The sequence below is a fragment of the Lathamus discolor genome, chromosome 16 (assembly GCF_037157495.1).
Source record: "Lathamus discolor isolate bLatDis1 chromosome 16, bLatDis1.hap1, whole genome shotgun sequence".
Classification (NCBI taxonomy): domain Eukaryota; kingdom Metazoa; phylum Chordata; class Aves; order Psittaciformes; family Psittacidae; genus Lathamus; species Lathamus discolor.
The window spans coordinates 2719875-2744954 of record NC_088899.1 but is presented as its reverse complement, the minus strand read 5'-3'; the positions used below and the strand labels follow the sequence as shown (position 1 = coordinate 2744954).

At 51.6% G+C, this 25080-nt stretch overlaps 1 protein-coding gene across 4 annotated transcripts; it reads right to left on the bottom strand.

Annotated features, from left to right (window-relative positions):
* Positions 1 to 651: 651 nt before the first annotated feature.
* Positions 652 to 23096, bottom strand: CCDC30 (coiled-coil domain containing 30). 4 transcript variants are annotated; one of them, XM_065696313.1, is made up of 18 exons: positions 22986 to 23096; positions 20699 to 20800; positions 19723 to 19829; positions 18705 to 18891; positions 13502 to 13600; positions 12773 to 12913; positions 10405 to 10532; positions 8896 to 9142; positions 7624 to 7797; positions 7110 to 7319; positions 5705 to 5862; positions 4998 to 5145; positions 4702 to 4823; positions 3550 to 3691; positions 2463 to 2599; positions 2046 to 2160; positions 1619 to 1686; positions 652 to 1029 (listed from the first exon to the last, which is right to left on the bottom strand). In XM_065696313.1, the coding sequence occupies exons 1-18, from the start codon at positions 23076 to 23078 to the stop codon at positions 816 to 818; spliced, it is 2592 nt and encodes an 863-aa protein (XP_065552385.1). In that variant the 5' UTR covers positions 23079 to 23096; the 3' UTR covers positions 652 to 815. The 4 variants fall into 4 exon arrangements, with proteins under 4 accessions (XP_065552385.1, XP_065552386.1, XP_065552387.1 ...); XM_065696314.1 differs by having other exon boundaries at positions 19723 to 19823; XM_065696315.1 differs by lacking the exon at positions 20699 to 20800.
* Positions 23097 to 25080: the final 1984 nt, after the last annotated feature.

The window sequence follows — 25080 nt, the reverse complement described above, 5'->3', positions numbered from 1 at the left end:
TAAACTTCCCCTGTTTCAGTTTGAACCCGTTACCCCTTGTCCTGTCACTACAGTCCCTGACAAAGAGTCCCTCCCCAGCATCCCTAGAAGGCCCCTTCAGGTACTGGAAGGCTGCTATGAGGTCTCCACGCAGCCTTCTCTTCTCCAGGCTGAACAGCCCCAACTTTCTCAGCCTGTCTTCATACGGGAGGTGCTCCAGTCCCCTGATCATCCTCGTGGCCTCCTCTGGACTTGTTCCAGCAGTTCCATGTCCTTTTTATGTTGAGGACACCAGAACTGCACACAATGCTCCAGGTGAGGTCTCACAGGAGCAGAGCAGAGGGGCAGGATCACCTCCTTCGCCCTGCTGGTCACGCTCCTCTTGATGCAGCCCAGGATCCGATTGGTTTCTGGGCTGCGAGCGCACACTGCAGCCGGCTCATGTTCATTTTCTCATCGACCAGCACCCCCATGTCCTTCTCTGCAGGGCCGCTCTGAATCTCTTCTTTGCCCAGTCTGTAATACCAAGCCCTGAGGGACACCACTAGTGGCCAGTCACCAACCCAATGTGACGCCGTTCACCACCACTCCTCGGGCTCAGCCATGCAGCCACTTTTTCAGCCGGTGAACTCCCCACCTCTCCAGGCCCTGAGCAGCCAGTTTCTCCAGGAGAACAATGGCAAATGCTTTATTAAGGTCCAAATAGACAACATCTGCAGCCTTTTCATCTGGACCCTTGCTGGAGCTGTGGCATTTGCTCTCCAATGAGTGCCCAGGCTTCTGCCTTGAGGCACTTGTCCCTCCTTTGAGGAGCTCACCGGTGCATCTTCCCCTGGTTATAAGTTCCCAGAGCTGCTCCCCTGCCTCTCCTCCTGCCGCTGGCAGGCTGTGGTGTCTCCAGGTGAAGCTACATTTAAGTACCCGAGCTCAGAAGGGTGACAGGGGGATAAGCAAAAGGCTGAGTCTTGGCTTTCGGCTTCTCCTTCAGGCTTTGGGTGTTGTGTGGCCTTCGGGATGCTCAGCGAGTCCAGTGGTTCTCGCGGTGGGAAGCTGAAAGCAAACGGCCTCTCTTGAAGTCATCGCTTGCATTAAGGCTCCAATGTTCTTCCTACAGCCAAGGATGATCCTCATCTACCCCAGAACCTGCTCAGATGCTGTCCCCCTCAATAGCACCCACAGGCTGCAGCCAAACCCACCGTGCTGGGTCTCCAGTGAGCAGAGATCAGAGCTGCAGATCCCCTCTGCCTTCCCCCTGCCTGTTTTGGCACGGTTCGTGGTGCTCCTGGCTACACCAGTGGAGAAATAGGCTCCTTCCTGCCCCAAAGCCTGGGAATGGGTCATACAGCTTCAGGCAGCAGTGGTCCTCTAAGTCTCATAACCTGTATAAAGACACCTCCAAAACCAGGCACCAAAAGCTGATCTCTAAACCCCGCAGCATTCCCTGACATAGCTGAAGATTTTACTTCTCCATCCCTTTCGTTTCAGAGCCTTTTAAAAACCATTTTTCCCTATATTTTGACCAATAAAGAAGAAACCCAACCCCCTTTGGAGGTGAAAGCCCAGGATGGAGCAGCCAAAATGCTCAACTCTTCACCACACGCAGAAGCATTCCCTGCCTCCTCCTTTTACTCCACAGTACCTGGGATGAGGAGATGGCAACACCTTGCTCTGTAGACGGCGTTCAGAGGAGGTGATGCTCTTCGAGTCCTGGAAGGAAGAACAGAGACAGGAGGATGTGCATGTCAGACCCCGAATTCCAACATACAGTCCTGGTCTTCAGCGTGCCCTTGGCTTCACTGACAGCCTTCCCCATGAGCTCCAGCCACACAGAGGTCTATGATTAGGGTTTGGCCTTTGGATCCGAATCTAAGCTGATGGAGTGGTACAACAAGCGTTTTGAGCTTGCAGCTCCTCACCAACAAAGCCGCTGCTGTCTGCTGTGTTTGGTGCCCCTTTCCATTCCAACCAAAGCCTCAGCCCTTCTGCTGCAGCTACAAACACCAACTCGCAGGAGACATCAGCTCCCACCCCCTGCCTGCTGAGTCCAAGCCCTCTCGGAGTCTCACCTCCGTGTTGGAAGTGTGGATGCTCCCTGGCGCGCGCTGTGAGGTGGGCACGTGGCCAGAGAGCTGGAGCTTGCCCTCGTGCAGCCGCATGAGCTCCTCATCCAGGATCTTCACTCTGAGCACATCACACATACAAGGCACAGGTTATTTTCCTTCCGACCACGCAGCCTTTACAAAGGGGCATTTGCTTTTTCAGCCGCAGACAGACCTTTTGGCCTGCACAGCCTTCACTTGTACACTGGGAGCTTTGATGGGGAGAGGAGCTAATTACATCCCACAGCAATTAAAAGCTGTGCACCAGTGGCTGAGGCACAGTTCAGGCTTTCCCTTGGATTTCTTAAGAGAAAGAGGCATACAACCAGAGGAGCGCTGGGAGAAGGCAGGCTCCCGGAGGTGTGGACATCATTAAGCACCTACCTGCTCTGCAGGGTGGCAATCATGGAGCGGTTGCTCCACAGGGTCTCCTCTTGGTCAGTGATCTTCTGCAGGAGCCGTCGTCTTTCCTGGAGGAATTTCTCGTTCTCAGCAGTGATCTGAGCAACCAGCATCTTCCCCTGAGCAGAGCAGCAGAAGGAAACAACCACCAGTGGTTACGCTTTGCTCTCCCCCTATCCTCTGCAAACCTTGGAGTGCTTTACTGAAGGGGTCACCATCACGTACGTTAACTCCTACAAGTTCACAGCTCGAATCCTGTGTTCAGCTCTGGGCCCCTCACTACAAGAGAGACATTGAGGGGCTGGAGCAGGGCCAGAGAAGGGCACCGGAGCTGGTGCAGGGCCTGGAGCCCAAGTGTGATGGGGAACGGCTGAGGGACCTGGGGGGTTCAGATGGAGAAGAGAAGGCTCAGGGGGGACCTGATGGCTCCCTACAAGTGCCTGACAGGAGGATGGAGCCAGGAGGGGCTGGGCTCTGCTCCCAAGGAACAAGGGATGGGACAAGAGGAACCGGCCTCAAGCTGCCCCAGGGCAGGTTTAGATGGAGCTGAGGAACAATTCCTGCCCCAGAGGGTGCTCAGGCATTGGAACAGGCTGCCCAGGGCAGGGCTGCAGGCACCGGCCCTGCAAGTGCTCACACACCCTCAGTGCCATGGGTTAGTGGTGGCCTTGGCAGTGCTGGGGTAAAGGTTGGACTTGGATGAGCTTAAAGCTCTTTTCCAACCTGGTTCATTCTATGATTCTAAGTGAGACACTGATGTAAGATATGTCAAAAACAGGCTTTTGGGTCCTCTCTCAAAATAAGATATGGCTTGGGCAGTTTCTGAATGGGATTTGAGGACAGGGGTTCCCATGAGGGCAAACTTGGGCCAGGAATTTCCTTGGGGTCTTTCGTTCCAGCCAGGACGGGCTGGTAGCCCTGGGCACTGCTGGCTGTGGTTGTGCTCCAACCACCTGCTTGGTTAACAGAGCAGCCCCATTGCCTGCAAACCCACTGCTCCTAAACCTCATCTCCTTTCTTCTTCAGCTGCCCTTCCTTTGGGGGAGAAGCCCTCGATGTCTTCTCTCACCTTTTCCACTTGGAGCTTTGACTCGCTGAGCTCATTTTCAAGCTGCTTGATCCTGCTGTCCCTTTGTTTCACCTCGTGGATAAAGGTCTCCTTGGCCCTGCGGATCTTGGCTTTGTGGCGGAGCTGTGTTTCGTTGTATTTCCTGCAGAGGCAGAGACACAAACTTCAGGCTGTCAAAGGCTTTCGTGCCCTTGGGCCAGGATTGAGGCAGGAGATGTCCTGCATTGATTCAGGCTCTTCCAAGCCTGCACTGGGAGCCTCAGCCGTCTCCCAGCTCCATTTGGCAGAGCAGCTAAAGGCAGAGCGAGCACACTGACTGACTGGACCGTGTCTTCCACTGATCAGTTTGGGGCTGGTTTTTCCTTTGTTGCAATGGTTACATTAAGTGCCAACCAAATGGAAACTGGGCAAAAAGGACCCCGAGCATTCCCAAACTGACACCCTGTTATCCCGCAAGGAATCCTTGTGACTGCCCCTCTCAGCTCGTCAAACCAAACGGGGTTATAAAGTATTGGAAGTAACCAGGAAAAGGCAAGCTGTTTATTTGGATGGGGATGTGGGTGGTTAAGGGGAATTCCTGATGCATGGGGGAAAAGGCTGAAAAAGAAGAATCCCAAACAGGAGAAAGCTGCTTTCAGGGGGTGCTTCTCAAAGCTGGACACTGGGGTTAAATATTTGTCTTTACTGAGATTTGTGATCATTGCTCTCCCCCCAGCCTTGTCCCATTTAGGCAGTGTTATTGTCTCATTTATCCACTCAGGAGAGAAGAGCAGATAATGTCCAAACAAAGAGAACTCTCCACCATATAAGGGATATTTGCCCACGTTGGCTCAAAACTCATGGCAAAAGGGCCGGTGTCCTCTGGGTTAGATCAGAAGTGCTCTGGGGAGAAAGGAGCAGCTCCAGGGAGCGTCTCTGCCAGTGGCAGCCCTGCGCAGCAGCGCCCATAGCCCTAATGAGGCACCAGCTCGCCTTCTGCACTGCCTTCAGCTGCAGACACCACAGCAGACGCAGGGCTGCTGGGTTTAGTGCTAAATGCCTTGACCAGGAGAGACCAGAGAGGCTGCAGAACGCTCAAATCCAGTGCCACTGCCAGGCACAGAAAGAGCTGGACCCAGGGAGGTGCTTTGTGCCTGCTGCTGCAGTCATTACCTGACACACAGATCCTTCTGGCTCAGGATCCGGACTCCTTCCTCGTAAAGGGCTTTGTTTTCCTCCTTCAGCAGAGCGAGCTGCTCTGAAAGCTTCTGGTTCTCCTTCTGGCACTGGAGGTGCTGGAAAACATGGTTTGTGTGTTTGGTTGGATTAGACCAAACCTATTGCATCAGTTTCCAGGTGCACATTCCACACTGGGATGCTCTCGTTTCCCCCCTGGAGCTCGGTGGTCTGCTCTGGAGTCACCACAGCATCCCCGTGGGTGATGAGGACCCATCCACGCTGTAGCTCACCTCGCTCGAGTCAGTTTTCCTCTCACTGTCCAGGACATGCAGAGTCTTGGCCTGCAGCTCCACGTGCATCTTGGCCAGCGATGCCTCCGTCTCCCGGGAATGCCGGAGCTGCTGCTGCAGCATCTCCACCTGCTGCTCTGGGAGCTTCCTGAAAGGATGTTGGTGTGACACTGAGACACTGATGTGAGGCCAGCCCCTGATGTGCCAGCCTTAATGCACCATCACACTGCCCTGGGCAACACCAAGGGAAGGAAGAAATCAGCCCATGCTGGTTGTCCCCATGTCCCAGGGGTGCATGGGTGCGTGATCTGCTCTAGTGGAAGGTGTTGGGGTTGGAACTGGGTGAGCTTTAAGGTCTCTTCCAACCCAAACCATTCCGTCACTGTATGTATGTGGGATCATCAGTCCCAGCTGCACAAGAAAGGGGACTGCCAGCATCCAGAGGATAAACCAAATCCCTGGGCCGGCAGGAAGGGCCACGCACCCTCTGAGGCAGCTGAAGGTTCCAGAAGTCTTTTAAATCCCCTGTGGAGCTCTGACAGGTCAAAAGGAGAGATTGGGGGTAAAACAAGTGATGCAGTGACTCCTTGAACCCACCTAGGACCAGCCATGGGGCTGCAGGAGGTAGCAGCAGGCTGGCACAGCAGCGCTTGCTGGCACGCAGCTCCCCTGCACGCACAGCACGGGGCTCACCCAGCTCCAGGTACCTTTTCAGCTGCTCCTCATGGAGTTCTTGCTGCACACGAGCTTCATTTTCTCGGGCCTCCTTCAGTTCCTCCTCCAGGAGTTTCTTGTCTGAAACGTGGGCCTCTGCCAGCAGGAGCTGGTGCTGGGAATCCTTCAGCTTTTGCTGGAGTTTTGAGATCTTGGATTAAAATTGGACATGGATTAAACCTATTGAATTTATTGGCCAGTATCTGAATCCAAGGAATTTAGATCCCTCTGATCCCTCAGCGTGACAGTCATGGGAAGGACAGGTTTGCTTGCTTCTATTCAAAAGGAAGCACACACAGGACTTGGAGCAACCTGGTTTAGTGGAAGGTGTCCCTGCCTGTGACAGCAGCGTTGGGACTGGATGAGCTTTAAGGTCCCTTTAGCCCACATCACTCTGTGATTCTGTGTCTTTATATCAAAGCCCATTAACAACAAAGCCTTTTGAACAGCTGCCAGATTTTGGCTCAGACACTGTGTCGTGAATTAGCAACAACCGTTTTTGCATCTGATTTGATCCTGCACCCATCCAGTGATTAGTGCAGGAACATGGCAGAATCGATGCCATGGAAATCACAAGCTTTGCCATTTCACTTGGAGCACTGTGTGCAGTGCTGGTGTCCTCAGCATAAAAAGGACATGGAACTGCTGGAACAAGTCCAGAGGAGGCCACGAGGATGATCAGGGGCTGGAGCAGCTCCCGTATGAAGACAGGCTGAGGAAGTTGGGGCTGTTCAGCCTGGAGAAGAGAAGGCTGCGTGGAGACCTCAGAGCAGCTTCCAGTACCTGAAGGGAGCCTACAGGGATGCTGGGGAGGGACTCTTCGTCAGGGACTGTAGTGACAGGACAAGGGGTAACGGGTTAAAACTGAAACGGGAAGTTTAGATTGGATATAAGGAGAAAGTTCTTTACTGTAAGGGTGGTGAGGCACTGGAATGGGTTGCCCAGGGAGGTTGTGAATGCTCCATCCCTGGCAGTGTTCAAGGCCAGGATGCACAGAGCCTTGGGTGCCATGGTTTAGTGTGAGGTGTCCCTGCCCATGGCAGGGGGTTGGAACTGGATGATCTTAAGGTCCTTTCCAATCCAAACCATTCTGTGATTCTATGATTTCCAGATAGCAAACAGCACAAATCTCCTCACCAGGACAATGCCCTGGAATCCCTGCGCCTGCCAGCCCTGCAACCACTATTTCCAGAGACAGTGAGCTTTAGAGACGGGAGCTGAGCCCTCGGATTGGGATTCTATTGCCTTCAGTACGGTCCCACTAATAACAGTCATATTTCCTAATACATTTAACCAAGCGATCTCAAAGTGGACCAGCAAAATGGACTCCAGGGAACCAGCTCAGGAGCTGCTACTGCTTCTGTGCCGTGTTAAACACAAACCCCGCTGAGGAGGTACCTTCTTTTGTGCTTCACACACTTTGGATTTCTCCTGTGCAAGCTTCTCTTGCAGCCTGCCCTGCAGTTTATCAGCCTGGGAGCACTTCAAGAGCTCTTGTTCGAGTTCTTTGACCTTTTGCTGGCTTTTTTCCCACTGTGCGGTGAGAGCGGAGCATGTTTCTGTTGTGTCCAAGAGTTTTGCCCGGGCTTGCTTCAGCTCGGCTTTGACCTGAGTTTCAAAAGAAGAAACCAAGTTTGCGCCTCAGTATAGATCATCTGAAATGCCTTGATTAGGAAAGGGCAACAGGATTAGCAGAGAGTGAATGAGGATAAAAGAGAAATACCGGGAGCAAGGATAAGGCTTTATTTGGAGGGAATTTGGCATGGAGCTGGAGCAGAACACACTTGAGAACACAGGTACCGTACAGACATAAATGAGGTCCAGTGCGTTGCAACCAGCACCTCATCCCTCCCATAGCTTGTAGGATGCTGTGATGCTCCCCCCACAGCACCTCTCCCTGCTCTGTCCCTACCTTGGTGCATTCCTGTTGGAGCAAGAGGTATTGCTTCTGGAAGTCAGCGTTCTTCTCCCTCTCGTACCTCAGCTCCCTCTCGGCTGAGCTGCACAAGTTCTGAACCCGGCGCAGGTCCTGCCGGAGCTGCTGCAGCTTCTCCTCCTGCTGCTGGAAGCTCTCATGGGTCAGAGCCTGCAGGAGCAGCAGAACAACAGAAGTTACATGGAGATTAACCTCAAGGAGAGAGAAGCACTGGCTGCGTGGAGACCTCAGAGCAGCCTTCCAGTACCTGAAGGGGGCTATAGAGATGCTGGGGAGGGACTCTTCATCAGGGACTGCAGTGACAGGACAAGGGGTAACGGGTTCAAACTGAAACAGGGGAAGTTTAGATTGGATCTAAGGAGGAAATTCTTTCCTGTTAGGGTGGTGAGGCACTGGAATGGGTTGCCCAGTGAGGCTGTGAGTGCTCCACCCCTGGCAGTGTTCAAGGCCAGGTTGGATGAAGCCTTGGGTGGGATGGTTTAGTGTGAGGTGTCCCTGCCCATGGCAGGGGGGTTGGAACTGGATGATCTTAAGGTCCTTTCCAACCCAAACCATTCTGTGATTCTATGAAGGAAGGTAGAAGTCCGGCAGTTGTATGTAAGAGCATTTCAGTAAGATGGGTAAAGCCAGGCAAGCATCTCTTCTGCCCTATGCTATGTCCTGTTTCCTGCCCTCTACATCCAGAGAAGCCAATACAGCTCTTGACATCAAGGGAGAAGATGTAATAACCTGGATGAGGGAACAACTGTTAAAGCTACCCTGTCAAACCTGTAAGGCACCCAGGTTGCTCTTCACTCTTGTGCCAGAGCCTCACTAAGCTCCAAGAACAGCAGGATGAGTTCAAGCACTGGAGTATAAGAGCATAAAGCCCCAAGGAGAAGCAGGGAATAGGAACAGCTGCCCACAGCAAGAGCAAGACTGCAGTGACGACAGCAAGCCAGCTGGATTTCTCCCACTCCAAAAAGGGGCTGAGAAAGAGCTCCAGAAGGTTTAAAACATCCTCTAAGGATAGCGTCCTTCTTCCATGTCTACCTTTAGTTTATCCAAGTTCCCACTACATCCAAAAACACAACAGAAGGAAGTGACAACATTCTTATTTTCCAAACCATTTTCCCCAAGGAAATCAGCCAGCCTCATCTCCCCCCATGCGCTGACACCGCAGGACTGGCTTCCAGTCCACTTTAATGAGGTTTTACCACTGAATTCAGTGAAATAAAAGTACAGTGCAGAGAGCAAAGCTGCTCGTACCTGTTTAATGCTCCCATCTGAACTGCCCGCAGAGCTCTGCGACACGGGAAACCTCTTCCCTCCCTGTGCCAAGCCTTGATTCATCCTCAAAGTCTCTCCAAGCACACTCTCGCCCTGCTCCTGGGTAGCCAGAACACCTTGGTTTAGCTGGGCGAGTTCTTCCAGTATCAACCGCTTGTCTTCATTGCTCTCTTTCAGCTGCTTTTCTAGCTCCTCCCTCTTCTTGTTGCTGTCTGGTAACTCAGGACTCGAAGGAGAAATAGTAAAGAGGAGAGAGAACAGTGCACATCCAAGGGAAACCACCCCCCGAAGAGGAAAACTTGGAACAAAAGAGCCCAGTGAAACACTCAAGGCAACGTTCAAGTGCCTCAGGAGGCTCCAAAGGGGATTTAATCCTGGGTCTAGCAGCTCTGGGCAAGGGTCAATCTCCCCTGGATACTGGCACACAAACCCCCCTGTGTCCAAGGGTCAGCTATGAGTAGCTTAACTGCTGGCTAAGGAGCCGCTCGCATGGGCCACGTGAGCTGGTCTGTGCTCACAGGGGCAGGAAGCACTCGCATAGCACCGTGCTGCATGGAAGCATGGGCTCAAGCTGCCTGATGTATCTCAATCCAGCCTATATGTCCTTGTAAACTAACCTACCTGTCTTATCCTGGTTTTACCTTATCTCACTATCCAGGTAATGGAGCTGACAGTAACTACATGGGTTTGATCCAGGCTTCTACTTACTAATGAGAGCCTGAGCATGGATGCTTCAACTCCAGATTTGTATTGATCTACTGAACAAGGAGAGTCAGGAGACCTGCAAGAGCTTTATTTACAGCCCCGATGCCTGCTGACACCCACCCTCCAAGGGCAACAGCAGGATGTGTATGGTCAGCTGCTGGCAGCAGTTAGCCCCAGGCAGCCCAAGTTCATGATGGGAGCTTTTTGGGACCTTGGTGGTCCAAATACCACCTCACTCCAAGAGAAGGGGCCTCCTCCGTAAGGACAGCTTATTTATACCATGCAGAACGTGGAAGAGCTACAGAAAACAAGGTTTCATAGACTCATAGAACCATAGAATAGTTAGGGTTGGAAAGGACCTTAAGATCATCCAGTTCCAACCCCCCTGCCATGCGCAGGGACACCTCACACTAAACCATCCCACCCAAGGCTCTGTCCAGCCTGGCCTTGAACACTGCCAGGGATGGAGCACTCACAACCTCCCTGGGCAACCCATTCCTGACTTTACTCCTGACTTTGATGGGTGAGGTGTCCCTGCCCATGGCAGGCGGTTGGCACTTGATGATCTTAAAGTCCCTTCCAACCCTAACTGTTCTGTGATGGTACTAAGGGGAATGCTCATTCCCCAAAGTCTCTACAGAGAGACCATTACCCAGTGAGGAAGACACAAAGCTGCTGTGCCCAGTTTAGCCAGAAGCAGCCAAATGGGGGTTCTTAAAAGACTAAACAATTCATCAGCAAAGATGAAGAGCAGAAGGTACCAGAGGCCTGGTTAGGGTTTACCAGAGCAGTTCTTGTTCACCCCTCGAGTTCTTGATCTGGTCTTCAGGTCTCTTTTCATCTGTACATAGATCTTCATGTGTCTGCTCGAGGTTTTCAATCTGTTCTCTTTCTTGTAGGAGTTCAGAGACCTGTAAAGTCAGAGAACACCACGACTTGGACTTCCTTTGGTCTCATGGAAAGCTTTTGAGCAGCATAAGGTGATCTCCAAGACATGGCTTGTGAGTCTGTAGCTAAGTTAGTGTCGTTCTTCACCTGCAATGCCTTTGATTCCTAAAGCTTTTCAATCAGTGGCTCTCCCTGAGTGTACACTAGCACTAATATTTCAGTTCCAGACCATGAGTTTACTTGTATTTGAGCAATGCCCATCAGCAGCTTCTGTCTGCATCAGACACCAGCACAGCCTGGGGTTCTTTACATTTCTCACCTCTATATCTAACAAAGCATTCTCCTTTTGTAGCTTCTCATGGGATACATTAATGAGAGCCCTGGGAAGTTATTACAATGGCTTCTAAACTCTGATTGTGAGTCTGGCAGCCAGCCCCTGGTGAGGAAACAACAGGAGTTGGTGGATGCAATACACTGCAAGCTCAGAAAAGGCTTTCTCCCTTCAAATGTCCAAAAACCTGTTAAAAACAAGAGGGTTCCAAGCAAATGCAAAGAGCTCTCTGCATAGCATCAGTTCGCAGCACATCATTAACCTGTACAAGAGCGAGTACGTTATCCCATTTACTCGCCCATTAAGTGTCAAACATCCTGACAAACACAACACTGAACAACCTCACAGCTTGACCTGAAGGAGTGCATCACCCATGATTTCACACCAAGCTGATTTGCAGCTCTGTTGGTAAATGATTCATCCCAATACAACTGTTCTGTCAAAAGGGAATGAACACGTTTGTGAAGTCAGGCATCGCACCAAACACATGCACAGTCCTCTATATTAAAGACTGTTACAGGCTAACACAGGCCACTGGGTTTCATCTTGTGATCCCTGGGAGACAATAGTCCTCTCCTTAGGTGAAACCACAACCAACCGGTGCCTGAATTAGAACCAGATTTATGGGGATGCATGATTTTGATTAAAAGGCCCCTGTATCACGAGTAGATTGAACTGTTTGGATGCAAATGCTGAAGAGGGACTCTTCCATTTTCCCCATCCCTCCCCAAATCAGCAATTCCATTTCATGTGCGTGCTCACAGACTGATCCAGCCCCTTCCCCAACCACCCTTCAGCAAGGCTCCGTCCACATCCTGAGCTTTTACAGTGTGACTTTGTTGCCTACCAGCACTACAAGAGTCCTGTCCTCTAGATGCCACTGTTCCTCCAGTCAGACTCCTGTGCAGTAGCACCAACAGCCCAGGACTTCAATGGGTTCTACTTGCATACAAGGAAGTGATAGGGCTCACAGCTGGTTTAAGGCCTCTGAGTGCTAAAAAGTGGGGTTTCTAATAGGTGTAACTCCCCTCCCTTTGCCAGCCCACTCAGGTCCCCCTTATCTGCCTGTCCCAGGCCACGCATCTGCAGCTCTCCTATATTTTAACCCTAATTTGAAGCTCTGACCCTGCCTTTGCCTGCACCGGCCCCTGTGCAATGCTCTTGGCACCACACGCTCTCTGCTCTATGGCCCAACTGGAGCTCAAGAGCATCAGCAACAACCCCAGCAGAGAGAAACCCAGCAGAAATCCATGCAGCAGCTCAACTGCTTCAAGCAAAGTGTGTCTTTAGGGCCTGTAACAAAAAGGAGTGCCAGGATCTCAAGCTGTTCATGTAGACTTCAGTGATGCTTTGGTGTCCTCACTTCTTACCATGCTGTTAAGAAAGAATCCTATTAATATCAAAGGTGACCCGTGTTAAACAGATTCAGAATTAGCCAGTGGATGGAGCTCATCAATGGTAACCATGCTGCTGCTCTGCAGGCTTAAGTCTCCAAGCGCCCTGCTGCGTTGTGACACAGGGAGGTGAAGGCTCTGATCACGAGCCTTATGATCACAAGTAACTCTGCAATAAATACCAAAGTCTGAAACCTTCCCCTCTGCCCTTTAGAGAAGGTTTGGCTGCATTTGAATTAGTGTTTTGTTATTAGATTCGCTTAAAGGAAAAATGAGTTACAGACTCTGTCATTAAAGCAGATGGATTTAAAGCCATCTGCCAAGGGATCATAGAATGGTTTGGGTTGGAGAGGACATTAAGATCATCCAGTTCCAACCCCCTGCCACAGGCAGGGAAAGAAGCTTTGAAACTGGCTGGACAAGGGAAATCCATCCAGCAAAGTCAACCAATGCACTTGGGGGCAACTGGGGATGCTTCATGGAGTCACCCAAAGGTGACAGCCTCCTGCAGCAGTCCCAGTGCCGGAGCTGGACCTACCTGGCTGCCCAGCACCTTCTTCTCAGCCTTCAGATCTTCTCGTAAGAGTTCCAGTTCAGATGCAAGCTGCTTCCTCCTTTCTCTCCGCTCTCCCAGCTGACTCCCCAGCTTTTCTATTGTTTCCTGACAGCTTTTCAACATCTGGAGCAAGAAAAAGGAGGTGTGATGTCTTTATCCTAGCAGAAGACGAACAAATCACAGTCTTCTACAAAACAAGGGCAGGAAAAATGGCTCTCAAAAGTTGCCAGCAGGATTCCTGTACTTTATTCCTTGGACATCCCTGAAGGCCTGGATACCTGACCCAGGATACCTTGGGAAGCTCCTCGTGCATATGCAGTAAGCTCTGCCTGGCAAATCCAATTGGCCAGGTGGCAAGTAATGAATCAGCAGCAAAGTCAGCCCAAAACCAGCTGGGAAACAGCCTCGTAAATGTACCTATGTGCTACCCAGGCTGCAAGAACCAAGCACCTTTACCCATTCACCCTCCCCAGGGAAGCCAACAAGCTCCTCAGCCTGCAGGGCTGAAGGCAAGACGATCTCCTAAGAGAGATGAGTTATCAGAGATCATGTTAGCGTGTTAAGCTACTGTCCTCCAAAAACACCCCTTTTTCCTGCATAAGCTGATGGGCACCGAGCCCTCAGAAAATGGAGACAAAGAACATTCAGAGGAGATGCTCCTGTAATGCATTTCTAAACAAAACTGTGCATTTCCCAAGGAAAACCTCTTACCTCTTGCATCTCTTGTGCTCCAGACAACGCCTGCTCATCCCCATTCCTCTCAGCTTTGTTCTTCTGCACTTGAAGTAACTCTGCTTCTAAACATATAACCTTATCGTAGAGAAAACACAAGTTAAAACCAAACCAGCACTAAATGCACAACTACTGCTAGATTGCTGCTTGCGCTGTATTGCAGAATAAGCCCCGTGTTTGGAAGCAAAGGGTGGGAGATGTGGACAGGCACCAGCTCCAGCTCACATCTTTCATTCTGCTGCTTCAAAAGGTGAGGCAGCCTGCAAGGCCAAGTGAGAAAATGAAAGCACCCTGCTATATAGGAGGAGAGGAACAACCCAGACACATGGTGAAAGCTCAAGGCCTCTGTAGCTTGCTGCTGCTCTCCCAACATGAGACCCTGATCTATATCATGGGCCACCCTCCTTCCCCATGCTGTTGCAGTGCCCACTCCCCCACAGTTTGACCTGATCCACCAGGATTATCGTGGTCCCTCCACCGCCCAAAGGATGCTGTAGGTCCCTCCATTGCCCAAAGGATGCTGTAGGTCTCTCCATCACCCAGAGGATGCTGTAGGTCCCTCCATCACCCAGAGGATGCTGTAGGTCCCTCCACCACCCAAAGGATGCTGTAGGTCCCTCCATCACCCAAAGGATGCTGTAGGTCCCTCCATCACCCAGAGGATGCTGTAGGTCCCTCCATCACCCAAAGGATGCTGAAGGTCCCTCCACCACCCAAAGGATGCTGTAGGTCCCTCCATCACCCAAAGGATGCTGTAGGTCCCTCCACCACCCAAAGGATGCTGTAGGTCCCTCCATCACCCAAAGGATGCTGAAGGTCCCTCCACCACCCAAAGGATGCTGTAGGTCCCTCCACCACCCAAAGGATGCTGTAGGTCACTCCATCACCCAAAGGATGCTGTAGGTCTCTCCACCACCCAAAGGATGCTGTAGGTCACTCCATCACCCAAAGGATGCTGTAGGTCCCTCCACCACCCAAAGGATGCTGTAGGTCACTCCATCACCCAAAGGATGCTGTAGGTCTCTCCACCACCCAAAGGATGCTGTAGGTCTCTCCACCACCCAAAGGATGCTGAAGGTCCCTCCACCACCCAAAGGATGCTGTAGGTCCCTCCACTGCCCAAAGGATGCTGTAGCTCCCTCCAGCCAGGCTCCGAGGACTCTGCACTTGAGCTGGCCAAGCCCTGACCTCTGTGCTTGTCCTGGCAGGCAAGAGTCTGCCTGGACCAGTGCTCACTCTGCATCTGAACCCCCCCACCTCAGGCATTCCCTTCTGGATTATTATTCCTGTTTTAAAGGACTGGAAGGAGCGAGGAGCAGCCCAGCTTCCCCTCCCTGCCAGGCCTCCTGCAGACCCTTTTACAAGACCCAAGTGTTGGCACTGGCAGCTCCGGTGCCAGCCAGCACGGCATTCCACAGCCTTTCCGCCCCTTATGCCAGGAAGAAAGTTTGTGCTGGTTTTCTTGTGTGTAAACCACCCAGCTGGGATTTCACTGGAGGAGGATGGGGACACTGGAAGGAGACAAAATCCAGCTGGAGATGGAATCCAGCTTCATCTGTACATAGCACACTGGACCTATACAAGCAGCATCGATCCCTGCACTCACACAGATGAGTGTGTGGTGAAGCATGCAAGATGCCTTATGCCTTTCTCACCCTTCTTTCTTTGCACTTATTCAGAGATCATCTTTCATCCCTTCCCAATGGGAAGCTGAAGCTGAGGAAGTGCCAAGTCCCTGCCAATCCCAGCCCGATTCCAGCGGTCCCGGCGCAGCAATGCCAAAGCCAGGGAGCTTTGCGTTCACTGACAGGCTTCGGGCACAAGATGGCTCTGTTGAAACTCACAGGAGGGAGCCATCCAACACTGGGGAAAGCTGCTCTCTTAGATGCTGTTACCCAAGCTAGGTACCAAAAGCAAATCACTGGGTGAAACACCCAGACCTCTTACAGAAGAGCCAGAGGGCAATAACCCCCCTCCTCTTGCATGACTAGGTGACAGTTTGGGGTTCAGCAAAGCTTGGGAGCTCTAGAAGGGCTCTCGAAGGCAAAATGCACCTCCCCAGGCACCCTTTGGCCACGCAGTTGATACCCAGCCATGCGTTCCCATCCTTTGGCTCATTATTCCTCCAAGCCACTAACTTTTAAGTATTTAAGTTGCCTTTAAGTCTCCTGCCAACAGCGGAACAATGCTCCCATTGTATCCCGTGTCCTGGTTCGGAGGCAGTGGCCTCATCACCCACATTCTTGTAGGTGTGCCAGCAAAACAGAAACCACTTCCAAGTGCTTCTCCCATGGCAAACACCCAGCAGCACCGCTTCCTCTGCGTTCCTGAGTCCCTGCATCCATGCAGTCCTGCCCTCCTTGCCCCCATGGCACCCAAAAGCCCCTTGGAGATGAAGGGTGCAGCTCCACATCATCACCAAGGGTTAACCCACCTCCTCTTCCTCACCCTGCTTGCCTCTCTGTCTCCTTTACAGCTACAGTGGCTGCCAAGCCCCTGCCAGCATCTCCTTGACTACTTGGGGCTCCCCCCTGCATCCTCCAATGTGGTGTTCCCAGGGATCTGTTTAACAAAGCCCTGAGCAAAGAAGGGGTTTCTCCAGGCTGGAAATGCACCTTGTGAGGGTTGGGATTATTCTGCTTCAACGCTTCAGTGTGTCCTGAACCAAGCCGGGTTTCAACTAAAGCACAAGTCATGGTGGACAGAGCTTTGGCATTCCCATTGCAGAGCCTGCCTTTGGCTCCTCTGCTACACACTTAGAAGCACGATGTCTGGTGGCATCCATCATGAAGGTATTTGACCATGCCTTCACCCTGTTTCACTGTTACTTAGAGACTGATGAGGAATTCATGGCATCTTCCTTTGAGAACTGATCTTGGAGATACGTGGCTGCATCAGCGTTCGCATGGGGTGTGCTTGTGCTTGTACTGTCTCCTACATCATGTTTTAACACAATAGCAGAGGTACAGACACATCCGAGTACTGCTCATCCCTGACTGACAACCTGTGCGTGTCCTTCCTTCTCACCCCAGAATTCAAGGTCCTCTATGGGCATTATGGACTGGTCCTGCTGCCTGGCAATCCAGGACCGTGACCACTGCAGAGAGCATCTCCTAGCCACAGAGTGGAGACAGCTCAGCCCAAGGAAGGAAGGAAGGAAGAGCTTTTGGCCTGGCAGCAGGGATTCAGCCGAGGGGAAGGACCTCCTCAGCCAGCCTTTTTGGGGAGAAGCCCACCCACCCATCCAGCAAGACCAACTTCTGGCTTCCTCTGCTCTCTCCAGCTACAACTCCATCAGCTGCCCTGTCTGGAAGGGATCATGCGCCCTGGTAGTGATGCTGCAAATGGTGTTTTCCCTGGGGACAAGCAGTGACAAACCAGCCCATACGTGCAGGTGCTCCTCACAGAGCTACCTCCTCACTAGACTGAGGGTAAAGACCACGCTGGCAAAGGCAGCATCAGGCTGAGAAGCTCCAGTGATAACTTCACCCTTGCTCAAAGCATGGGTGGAGGTGGCTCAGGAGATGTCAGGATGACATCTAAAGGGCCATGGTTGTGGTAAACCAGAGAATCAGCCTGGAGCTTCCCATCTGCCATTAACCAGAGGTTCCCTGGCACATGCAAATGAGTGCAAATAACAAAGACTTTCTATTGACCTCCTAAAGTCAAAGGAGGATCCGAGTGGAGTTGTCCTATACCAGGAATAGATCCAGATTGCCCTGGGGTGAGGGTGCCCAAAATTAAGTGGATCACGGGTTAGGAAGAGAGTGGTGAGATCAAATCTTGATCAAGATTGAGCAGATCATCTCCAGATGGACCAGCCTACCACAGCTCTTCAAATAGAAGTGTCCAGCATGGCCCCATTCAACAGCAGATGCTGCACCAGACGTTGCAGGTGATGAGAGAAACTGTCCCTTCAAGTGTGTTACCCTCAGCAGGGCTGTCCCCATGCAGCGCAGGTCCCACAAGTGGTGCTCAGCACATGGGCTGCCACGTCTCTGAGATGCTGTGCTCAGGGCAGAGCCACAAGTGCAGTGTTTTGTCCCCAGCAAGCATCACTGGTGACCGTGCCTGCGGCCAGGGAGCATCAGTGCCCCACAGTGACCACTGTCCTCTGTCGGACAGGTCTGGAGAAGGGGTAGGGATTCGAGTCAAAGCCTGGACTTCTACATGGGCGCCAGGTTAAGGGGCAGCTCATGGGCTTGGGGAAGATCTCTTGCCTCTCTTTGAGCCTCCAAAGGATGTGGGGTGCCCTGGGACTTGCTTTTCAGCAGGAATTCCAGTGTCTGAAGGGGGCCTATAGGGATGCTGGGGAGGGACTCTTTATCAGGGACTGTAGTGACAGGACAAGGGGTAACAGGTTCAAACTGAAACAGGGGAAGTTTAGATTGGATATAAGGAGGAAATTCTTTCCTGTTAGGGTGCTGAGGCACTGGAATGGGTTGCCCAGGGAGGCTGTGAATGCTCCATCCCTGGCAGTGTTCAAGGCCAGGTTGGACGAAGCCTTGGGTGCCATGGTTTAGTGTGAGGTGTCCCTGCCCATGGCAGGGGGGCTGGAACTGGATGAGCTTAAGGTGCTTTCCAACCCAAACCATTCTGTGGTTCTATAACTGCAGGCAAAAGAAACAACCATCCACCATGGGAAAGCAGGAGACCAACGCTGAGGTCCATCAGGACCACTGATGCCATCTAGGACAACCTCAGGGGAAATAAGAGCTTCTGAGCTATGAGAGGTTCAGAAGGAATAGCTCCAAGAGAAAAGATGTGACCTGGATTGGAAACAAGAAGCGTTGCTGCAGCTCAGCCAAGCCACAGACTGGCGCACAGCCCCACGGAAGGGCTGGGCAGGATGGGAGCGTGGCCTCAGCTCGCTCCTGGGGATGCAGGGGGAACGTTAGTGCATTAACTCTGCTTGCCCGAGCACCAGGGAGGAGGGACAGGAGCTGGAGAAGACAACGCTGCTGTAACACGGGGGATCTGCACCTCCAAGCACGCGCCATTTACTCACTGCTGGAATTCTTTCCTTCTTGCCCCATCTTTTCCAAGACAGACAGACTGTGCTGCTGTCTCTTGTCAAACAGCACGTTTGGGTCAGACGTTTTATCTGACCTACCAATATGCAGAGAGAAAAGCAGCTGGAATGAAACAAACCCAAACCTTCCCCCTTCCATTCCTTACTTACTTGCTGTTGAAGTCCCTCCACCTCACTCTCAACGTGTTCCTTCTCCCGCTTGCTTTGGATCTGTGTCTCTCCCGGAGTCGATCCCAGTTCTTCACTGCACTCAACCAAAGCCTTGTGCTCCTGCTCCAGCTTTTGCAGCTTGGGAAGGAGCTGTGAATCAATGCTGTTCTCAATCACCTCCCAGCACCTACGCACCAAAAACCCACATCACCAAGGCTGGGACTGCAATGTGGACACATTGACACGCAGCCAGGCCTCCTACCACTGGCCAGGAAAGGCCTAAGTGCTTTTCACTATGGAATATCCCTGTGCTGCTAATTTCAGGTCTCACATCCAGCACGACTTGTGCCTGCTCTTATTTCAGTGGTGATGAATGGGAAGTAGCAGTGATGGGCTCCATGCAGGTAATGATGGTCTGAGGAGAAAAGGGGTCAGGCAGGAGGGTGCTGACAGCAGAGGGGCAATGGCAAATTCAGCTGCTTGAGGTGAGGACACAGCCTTGGCATCTGAAGGGAAAAAGGGCCAGAAGGATGGGATCAGCTCCTCCTTCCTCCTTGAACCTGCTGCAAGAGGCACAGCTGCTTCCTGCCCAGGCCATGGAAGCTGTGGCTTCCCTTAGGAATCCCAGTGTACATACTGAAGTTTGAAAGCCAAGTGCTTTGCTACACCCCTGGACAGCAACCAAAGCCACAGGAACCTCCCCGGCAGCAAAACAGTTGTGAAATCAGCGCCTTTGTCTGCAGAGAGCCACAGAAGGTCAAGCCTGTGCTTTTGGGAAGGCAACAAACAGGAGGAAGAGTCAGAAAGCAGCCAGCATTCGTGATGCCGAGGGCTCCAGACCCAGCCAGGACTGCAGGACCTCCAAGCTTTCCACATGGGAGCAGAGGAATAAAGTACCAAAGAGCATCCTAAAGAATCCAATAGCTAAGTTCACCCTGCAGGATGGAACACCGGCAACCAGAGGGCCAGAGGAGCCACAGTGAGAGCACAACGGATAAAGGGTTCCTACACTGCTCACCTTCTATGAAGTGCTTCACTATCCTGATACCCGTCTTCTTGATCCGAGCCAGCTTTGCTTGGAACACGGTCTCCTTCACTCCTCCCTTCATCCTTTGTGCCCTGTGTCTCGAGGGAGAATGAGAAGTTAGCACAAACTTAGACTGAACTCAGCACAGCGACATTCCAAACCTGCCCGGTTCTCTCATAAATAAATCAGGCAGCCAGAAACCAGGAGCTACATCATCCTCATTTACCTGCATTAATAATCCATAGAAGCAAAATCCCCCCATGACCCTTGGTAATATGAAGGCACTGGTGGGTATTAGCTCATGCCAACGGACTCTACACAACCGTGTATTCTCACACCCAGCATAAATCCTGTGTCACACCTGCACAGGACGCACTCGTGCATTGACAGGAAGGGAAAACCAAGCGTTCCTGCACCACCAACTGTGCATCGTCACAGAATCCCAGCCTGGTTTGGGTTGGAAGGGACCCTAAAGCTCATCCAGTCCCAACCCCTGCCACAGGCAGGGATACCTTCCACTGGAGCAGCTTGCTCCAAGCCACATCCAACCTGGCCTTGAGCACTGCCAGGGATGGGGCATTCACATCTTTCTTGGGCAGCCCATTCCAGTGCCTCAGCACCCTCACTATAAAGAGCTCTTCCCTTATCTCCAACCTGAACTTCCCCTGTTTCAGTCTGAACCCGTTACCCCTTGTCCTGTCACTGCAGTCCCTGATGAAGAGCCCCTCTCCAGCATCCTTGCAGCCCCCTTCAGACACTGGAAGCTGCTCTGAGGTCTCCACGCAGCTTCTCTTCTCTAGGCTGAACAGCCCCAATGTTCTCAGCCTGCCTCCATACAGGAGCTGCTCCAGCCCCTGCTCATCCTCATGGCCTCCTCTGCCCTTGCTCCACCAGCTCCATGTTTGGAGCTAACCCTGTTTGCTCGCTTTGCTTTCCAGAACGGCAACCAAAAAGCCCTTGAAAATACCTGCAGTGAGGGCACAGCGACTCCCTCAGCCTCGGCTGGCGCAGGCAGTCCTTGCTTCCCACTCTTCTGGTACTCGGAGAGCTCCTCTTTGAGCTGTTCCACCTTCCAAAGGGAAAACACTTGGGTTTATTTCTGGTGAGCATTCATCTCGGTGCCTTAGTGAAGAGAAACTGAAACAGGGGGCTAAGGAGCAAAGGCGATTTGCTTTTAGCTCAACAACGTGGTCGGGTGGAGGTGATCTCAGTCTGGCTACAGAGAAAGCAAACCCTTACTGGTATCTTCCGGGTGTATCTGGATTTCTTTCTGTATACACAAGCATTTAGAGACATGCACACGTGTATGGGCACACAGGGACTGAAAGCAGCCATGTCCTAGCACAAAGAAAACGTTACTTGGAATAAAGCAAATCAGAATGCAAGCCAAGGAATGTGACCGCAATGGCAGGCTGTAGTTTTGCAGAGCCTTGGTGTAGACATTGCCCTGTAGATACAAGGTCAGAGATTACGGATATGCTCGGATGCTATGGAAGGACCAGCAGCTATCTTATACACAGGGAACAGAATGAGGTGCAAACATTTTAAACCCCTCAAATGGGAATAAATTCCCCTCTGCTCTGCTCTCATGAGCCCTCACCTGGAGCACTGTGTGCAGTGCTGGTGTCCTCAACATAAAAAGGACATGGAACTGCTGGAACAAGTCCAGAGGAGGCCACGAGGATGATCAGGGGCTGGAGCAGCTCCCGTATGAAGACAGGCTGAGGAAGTTGGGGCTGTTCAGCCTGGAGCAGAGAAGGCTGCGTGGGGACCTCATAGCAGCTTCCAGTACCTGAAGGGGGCCTATAGGGATGCTGGGGATGGACTCTTCATCAGGGACTGCAGTGACAGGACAAGGGGTAACGGGTTAAAACTGAAACAGGGGAAGTTCAGATTGGATCTAAGGAGGAAATTCTTTCCTGTGAGGGTGCTGAGGCACTGGAATGGGTTGCCCAGGGAGGTTGTGAGTGCTCCATCCCTGGCAGTGTTCAAGGCCAGGTTGGACAGAGCCTTGGGTGCCATGGTTTAGTGTGAGGGGTCCCTGCCTATGGCAGGGGGGTTGGAACTGGATGAGCTTAAGGTCCTTTCCAACCCAAACCATTCTATGATTCTATGATTGAAGACACGTCTTTGGTGTGATGTGAGCTGTTCTCAGAGATACTCCATGTAAAAATACTCCTTTTAATCCAAGAGAAGTGCAAGACGGAGCTTTCTGCTGGGATGGTGCAAGCAATTACGGGTGCTGGCAACCAAATAGAGGCTGCTGAAGGACTCACATAAAGAATTTAAGAGCAGAATTTGTGTCAAATGACCCATTTGAATGGGAAACAGACTTCAATGCATTCACTATGGAAGCAGTATCAGTAGTGATACTGCTATCACTATTGGAAGGAACTCCAATAGTGCAGGAAGGAACTATCTTACTGATAATAAAGAAGGATCTCCCTGATAGTAAGGGAGGAACTATCTTAGTGATAAGGATTATTGCATTTAGAGAATCCTAAAGGTGTTATGTCAAGCCTTTAACTGATGGCAATGCAGTAGTAATTCATTTAAAGGAAGCCCACACAAAATGAAAACAGATGCTTCTTTCCTACTGAGCAAATCAACATAGCCACATTAAAAAGCCAAAGAGGCAGAGAGAACAGGAGCATACACTTTAAATCGATTTAAAACAGCCAGTATTGGGGTTTAAACCAAACTTACTGCTTTTAATAGCAGGCTCCCGAAAAGGTAGAAGTGTTGCTTACTCTGCTGAGCCATTTGATTTAGTGCAAACTGGCTGGTAACAGAAAGCATCCGGGTGATCCCATGCACTGGGCATAGGAAAATGGGTATTCCAGGGCCTGTGGGGGGGTTCAGTCTGGAGAAGAGAAGGCTCAGGGGGGACCTGATGGCTCCCTACAAGTGCCTGACAGGAGGATGGAGCCAGGAGGGGCTGGGCTCTGCTCCCAAGGAACAAGGGGTGGGACAAGAGGAACCGGCCTCAAGCTGCCCCAGGGCGGGTTTAGATGGAGCTGAGGAACAATTCCTGCCCCAGAGGGTGCTCAGGCATTGGAACAGGCTGCCCAGGGCAGGGCTGCAGGCACCGGCCCTGCAAGTGCTCACACACCCTCAGTGCCATGGGGCAGTGGTGGCCTTGGCAGGGCTGGGGTAAAGGTTGGACTTGGATGAGCTTAAAGGTGCTTCCCAACCCGGTTGGTTCCGTGGTGCAGCCGCAGGGCAGAGCTCCAGCACCAGGAGCAGGCACTCACCAGATGGATGAACGCTTTCCTTTCCAAGTCGAGTGCCTGGGCTCGTGCTCTCAGTGCCAGGATCCTCCTGTCCACTCTGCTGCTGTGCTCCATGGCCCTCGGTAGCTCAGCCCTGTCTGGACAGAACAGAACAATCCGGTCACCATCACCAGCATGGACCTTGCCCTCCACCAAGCTCAGAGCCGGGCCAGCACAAGGATAAGGTCTCTGAAGTGGCATTGCCCTCATGTACACGTGTGTGACAGCACAGAGGGGATTGCCCCTCGCGTGTGAGAACACATCCCCTCGCTCACACACTAAAGGTTTGTAGAGATCCAGCTTCAGTCGCAGTGCTCTGTTTGTTGCAGGAGCACAGCAGTCTCTCCACAGGTATTCCAAGGATTCAGTTTACCTCTAGATCATGGAATATGCCTCACCTCTGATGTGTAGGCATGGGTTTCACGAGCTGGGAAAAACCCACTGCCATATTCCTTACTTTCATCATCAAATTCAAAGCCAGGCAGTGAATGGATTGGTGTTTATGGGATGGCCAGTACAATAAAACGATGCTGTGCACCAGCCCTTCAAACCTGACTCAATAATGAGACCATCACCCCGATTGCCACAGATTCTTTGGTAGTTCAAGTGCAAGAAATGGGAAAAGATGTTTGTATTAGGAGCACATTGACAGAAACACGGAATCATAGAACCATAGAACAGTTTGGGTTGGAAAGGACCTTAAGATCATCCAGTTCCAACCCCCTGCCATGGGCAGGGACACCTCACACTAAACCATCCCACCCAAGGCTCTGTCCAACCTGGCCTTGAACACTGCCAGGGATGGAGCACTCACAGCTTCCCTGGGCAACCCATTCCAGTGCCTCACCACCCTCACAGTAAAGAACTTCTTCCTTAGATCCAATCTAAAATTCCCCTGTTTCAGTTTTAACCCGTTACCCCTTGTCCTATCACTACAGTCCCTGATGAGGAGTTCATCCCCAGCATCCCTATAGCCCCCTTCAGACACTGGAAGGCTGCTTCTCCAGACATGTCCAAGTAGACCTGGTATCCGAATGAGAACTAGGGAGAAGACAGTTTTCCTCACAGAAAAGCAAAGGTTTTTCCCCTTTCAGCTCCACTCTGGGCACAGCAAAATTCAGCTTAAATTTGATTTTTATTCAGGCAAAAAAAACCCCACATCTTCCTTTTTGGTCTCAATCTGGCAAAAAAGCCCCAACCAACCAACAAGAAACCCCCAACCCCAATGCCCTGTTTCAAACAAGGGGTTTGATACTGGATTTAAAATCAAAGGCAAGGATCTCCTTCTACCAAAGTCACCGTTGGGCTAAAATGCCCATTTACCGCTACAGAAAGCCTTGATAAAACTCTGCTTGTGACTTACTGCTCCCTCTCCATTCAGGCATCCCTTCTTCCCAGCTCTCAGGTGTTTGATGCTAAAGGGATGACACAGAGACGGGTTTGCTGTGGCTGTTTCTGAGCACTGAACTCTGCCACCTCTTTAAATGCACTTTGTTAAGCACAGAATTGAAGGAAAACTAAAGAAAAGAAGCCAGAGCAGCAGCCAGCAATGGAAAATCCCTCATCACCAATGACCCCATAACTGACCAGGAGCAAGCCTGTGTTTTCCCTTCAGTGCAAGCAAGCAGCATTGAACCAAAATACCCTGTTTAAGTGGAGTCTGACTGAAGACCAGGGATTTCCTCTTAGGTTCGTATTAGAAAATGGGTTTATCTGCAGAGCAGCCGGCTCTGAAGCTGCTCAGGAGGAGAAGGCATGCAGATACACACCGTTAGGGAGGCCACTAAGAGGTTATAACACTAATTCTGCACACTAACACTCGCAGCGTAATAAACCACAGAGACACAGCAAGCATGAAACCCTTACTCACGGTTTGGGAAGCCTTCTATTCACTTGCTACTCAAGGAGATTATAAAACACGCATTTCCCCTACGATGCACTGAGAAGAACCACACGCGGCAGCCCATCTGCGATGCAGAGAAGCAGCAGGTTGGAGGCTGCACCACGCTGGCTCCATCCCCAGGGACACGTGTGGATCAATCCACGCACAAAGCAGATGGCCACAGAGTGCTCGTTG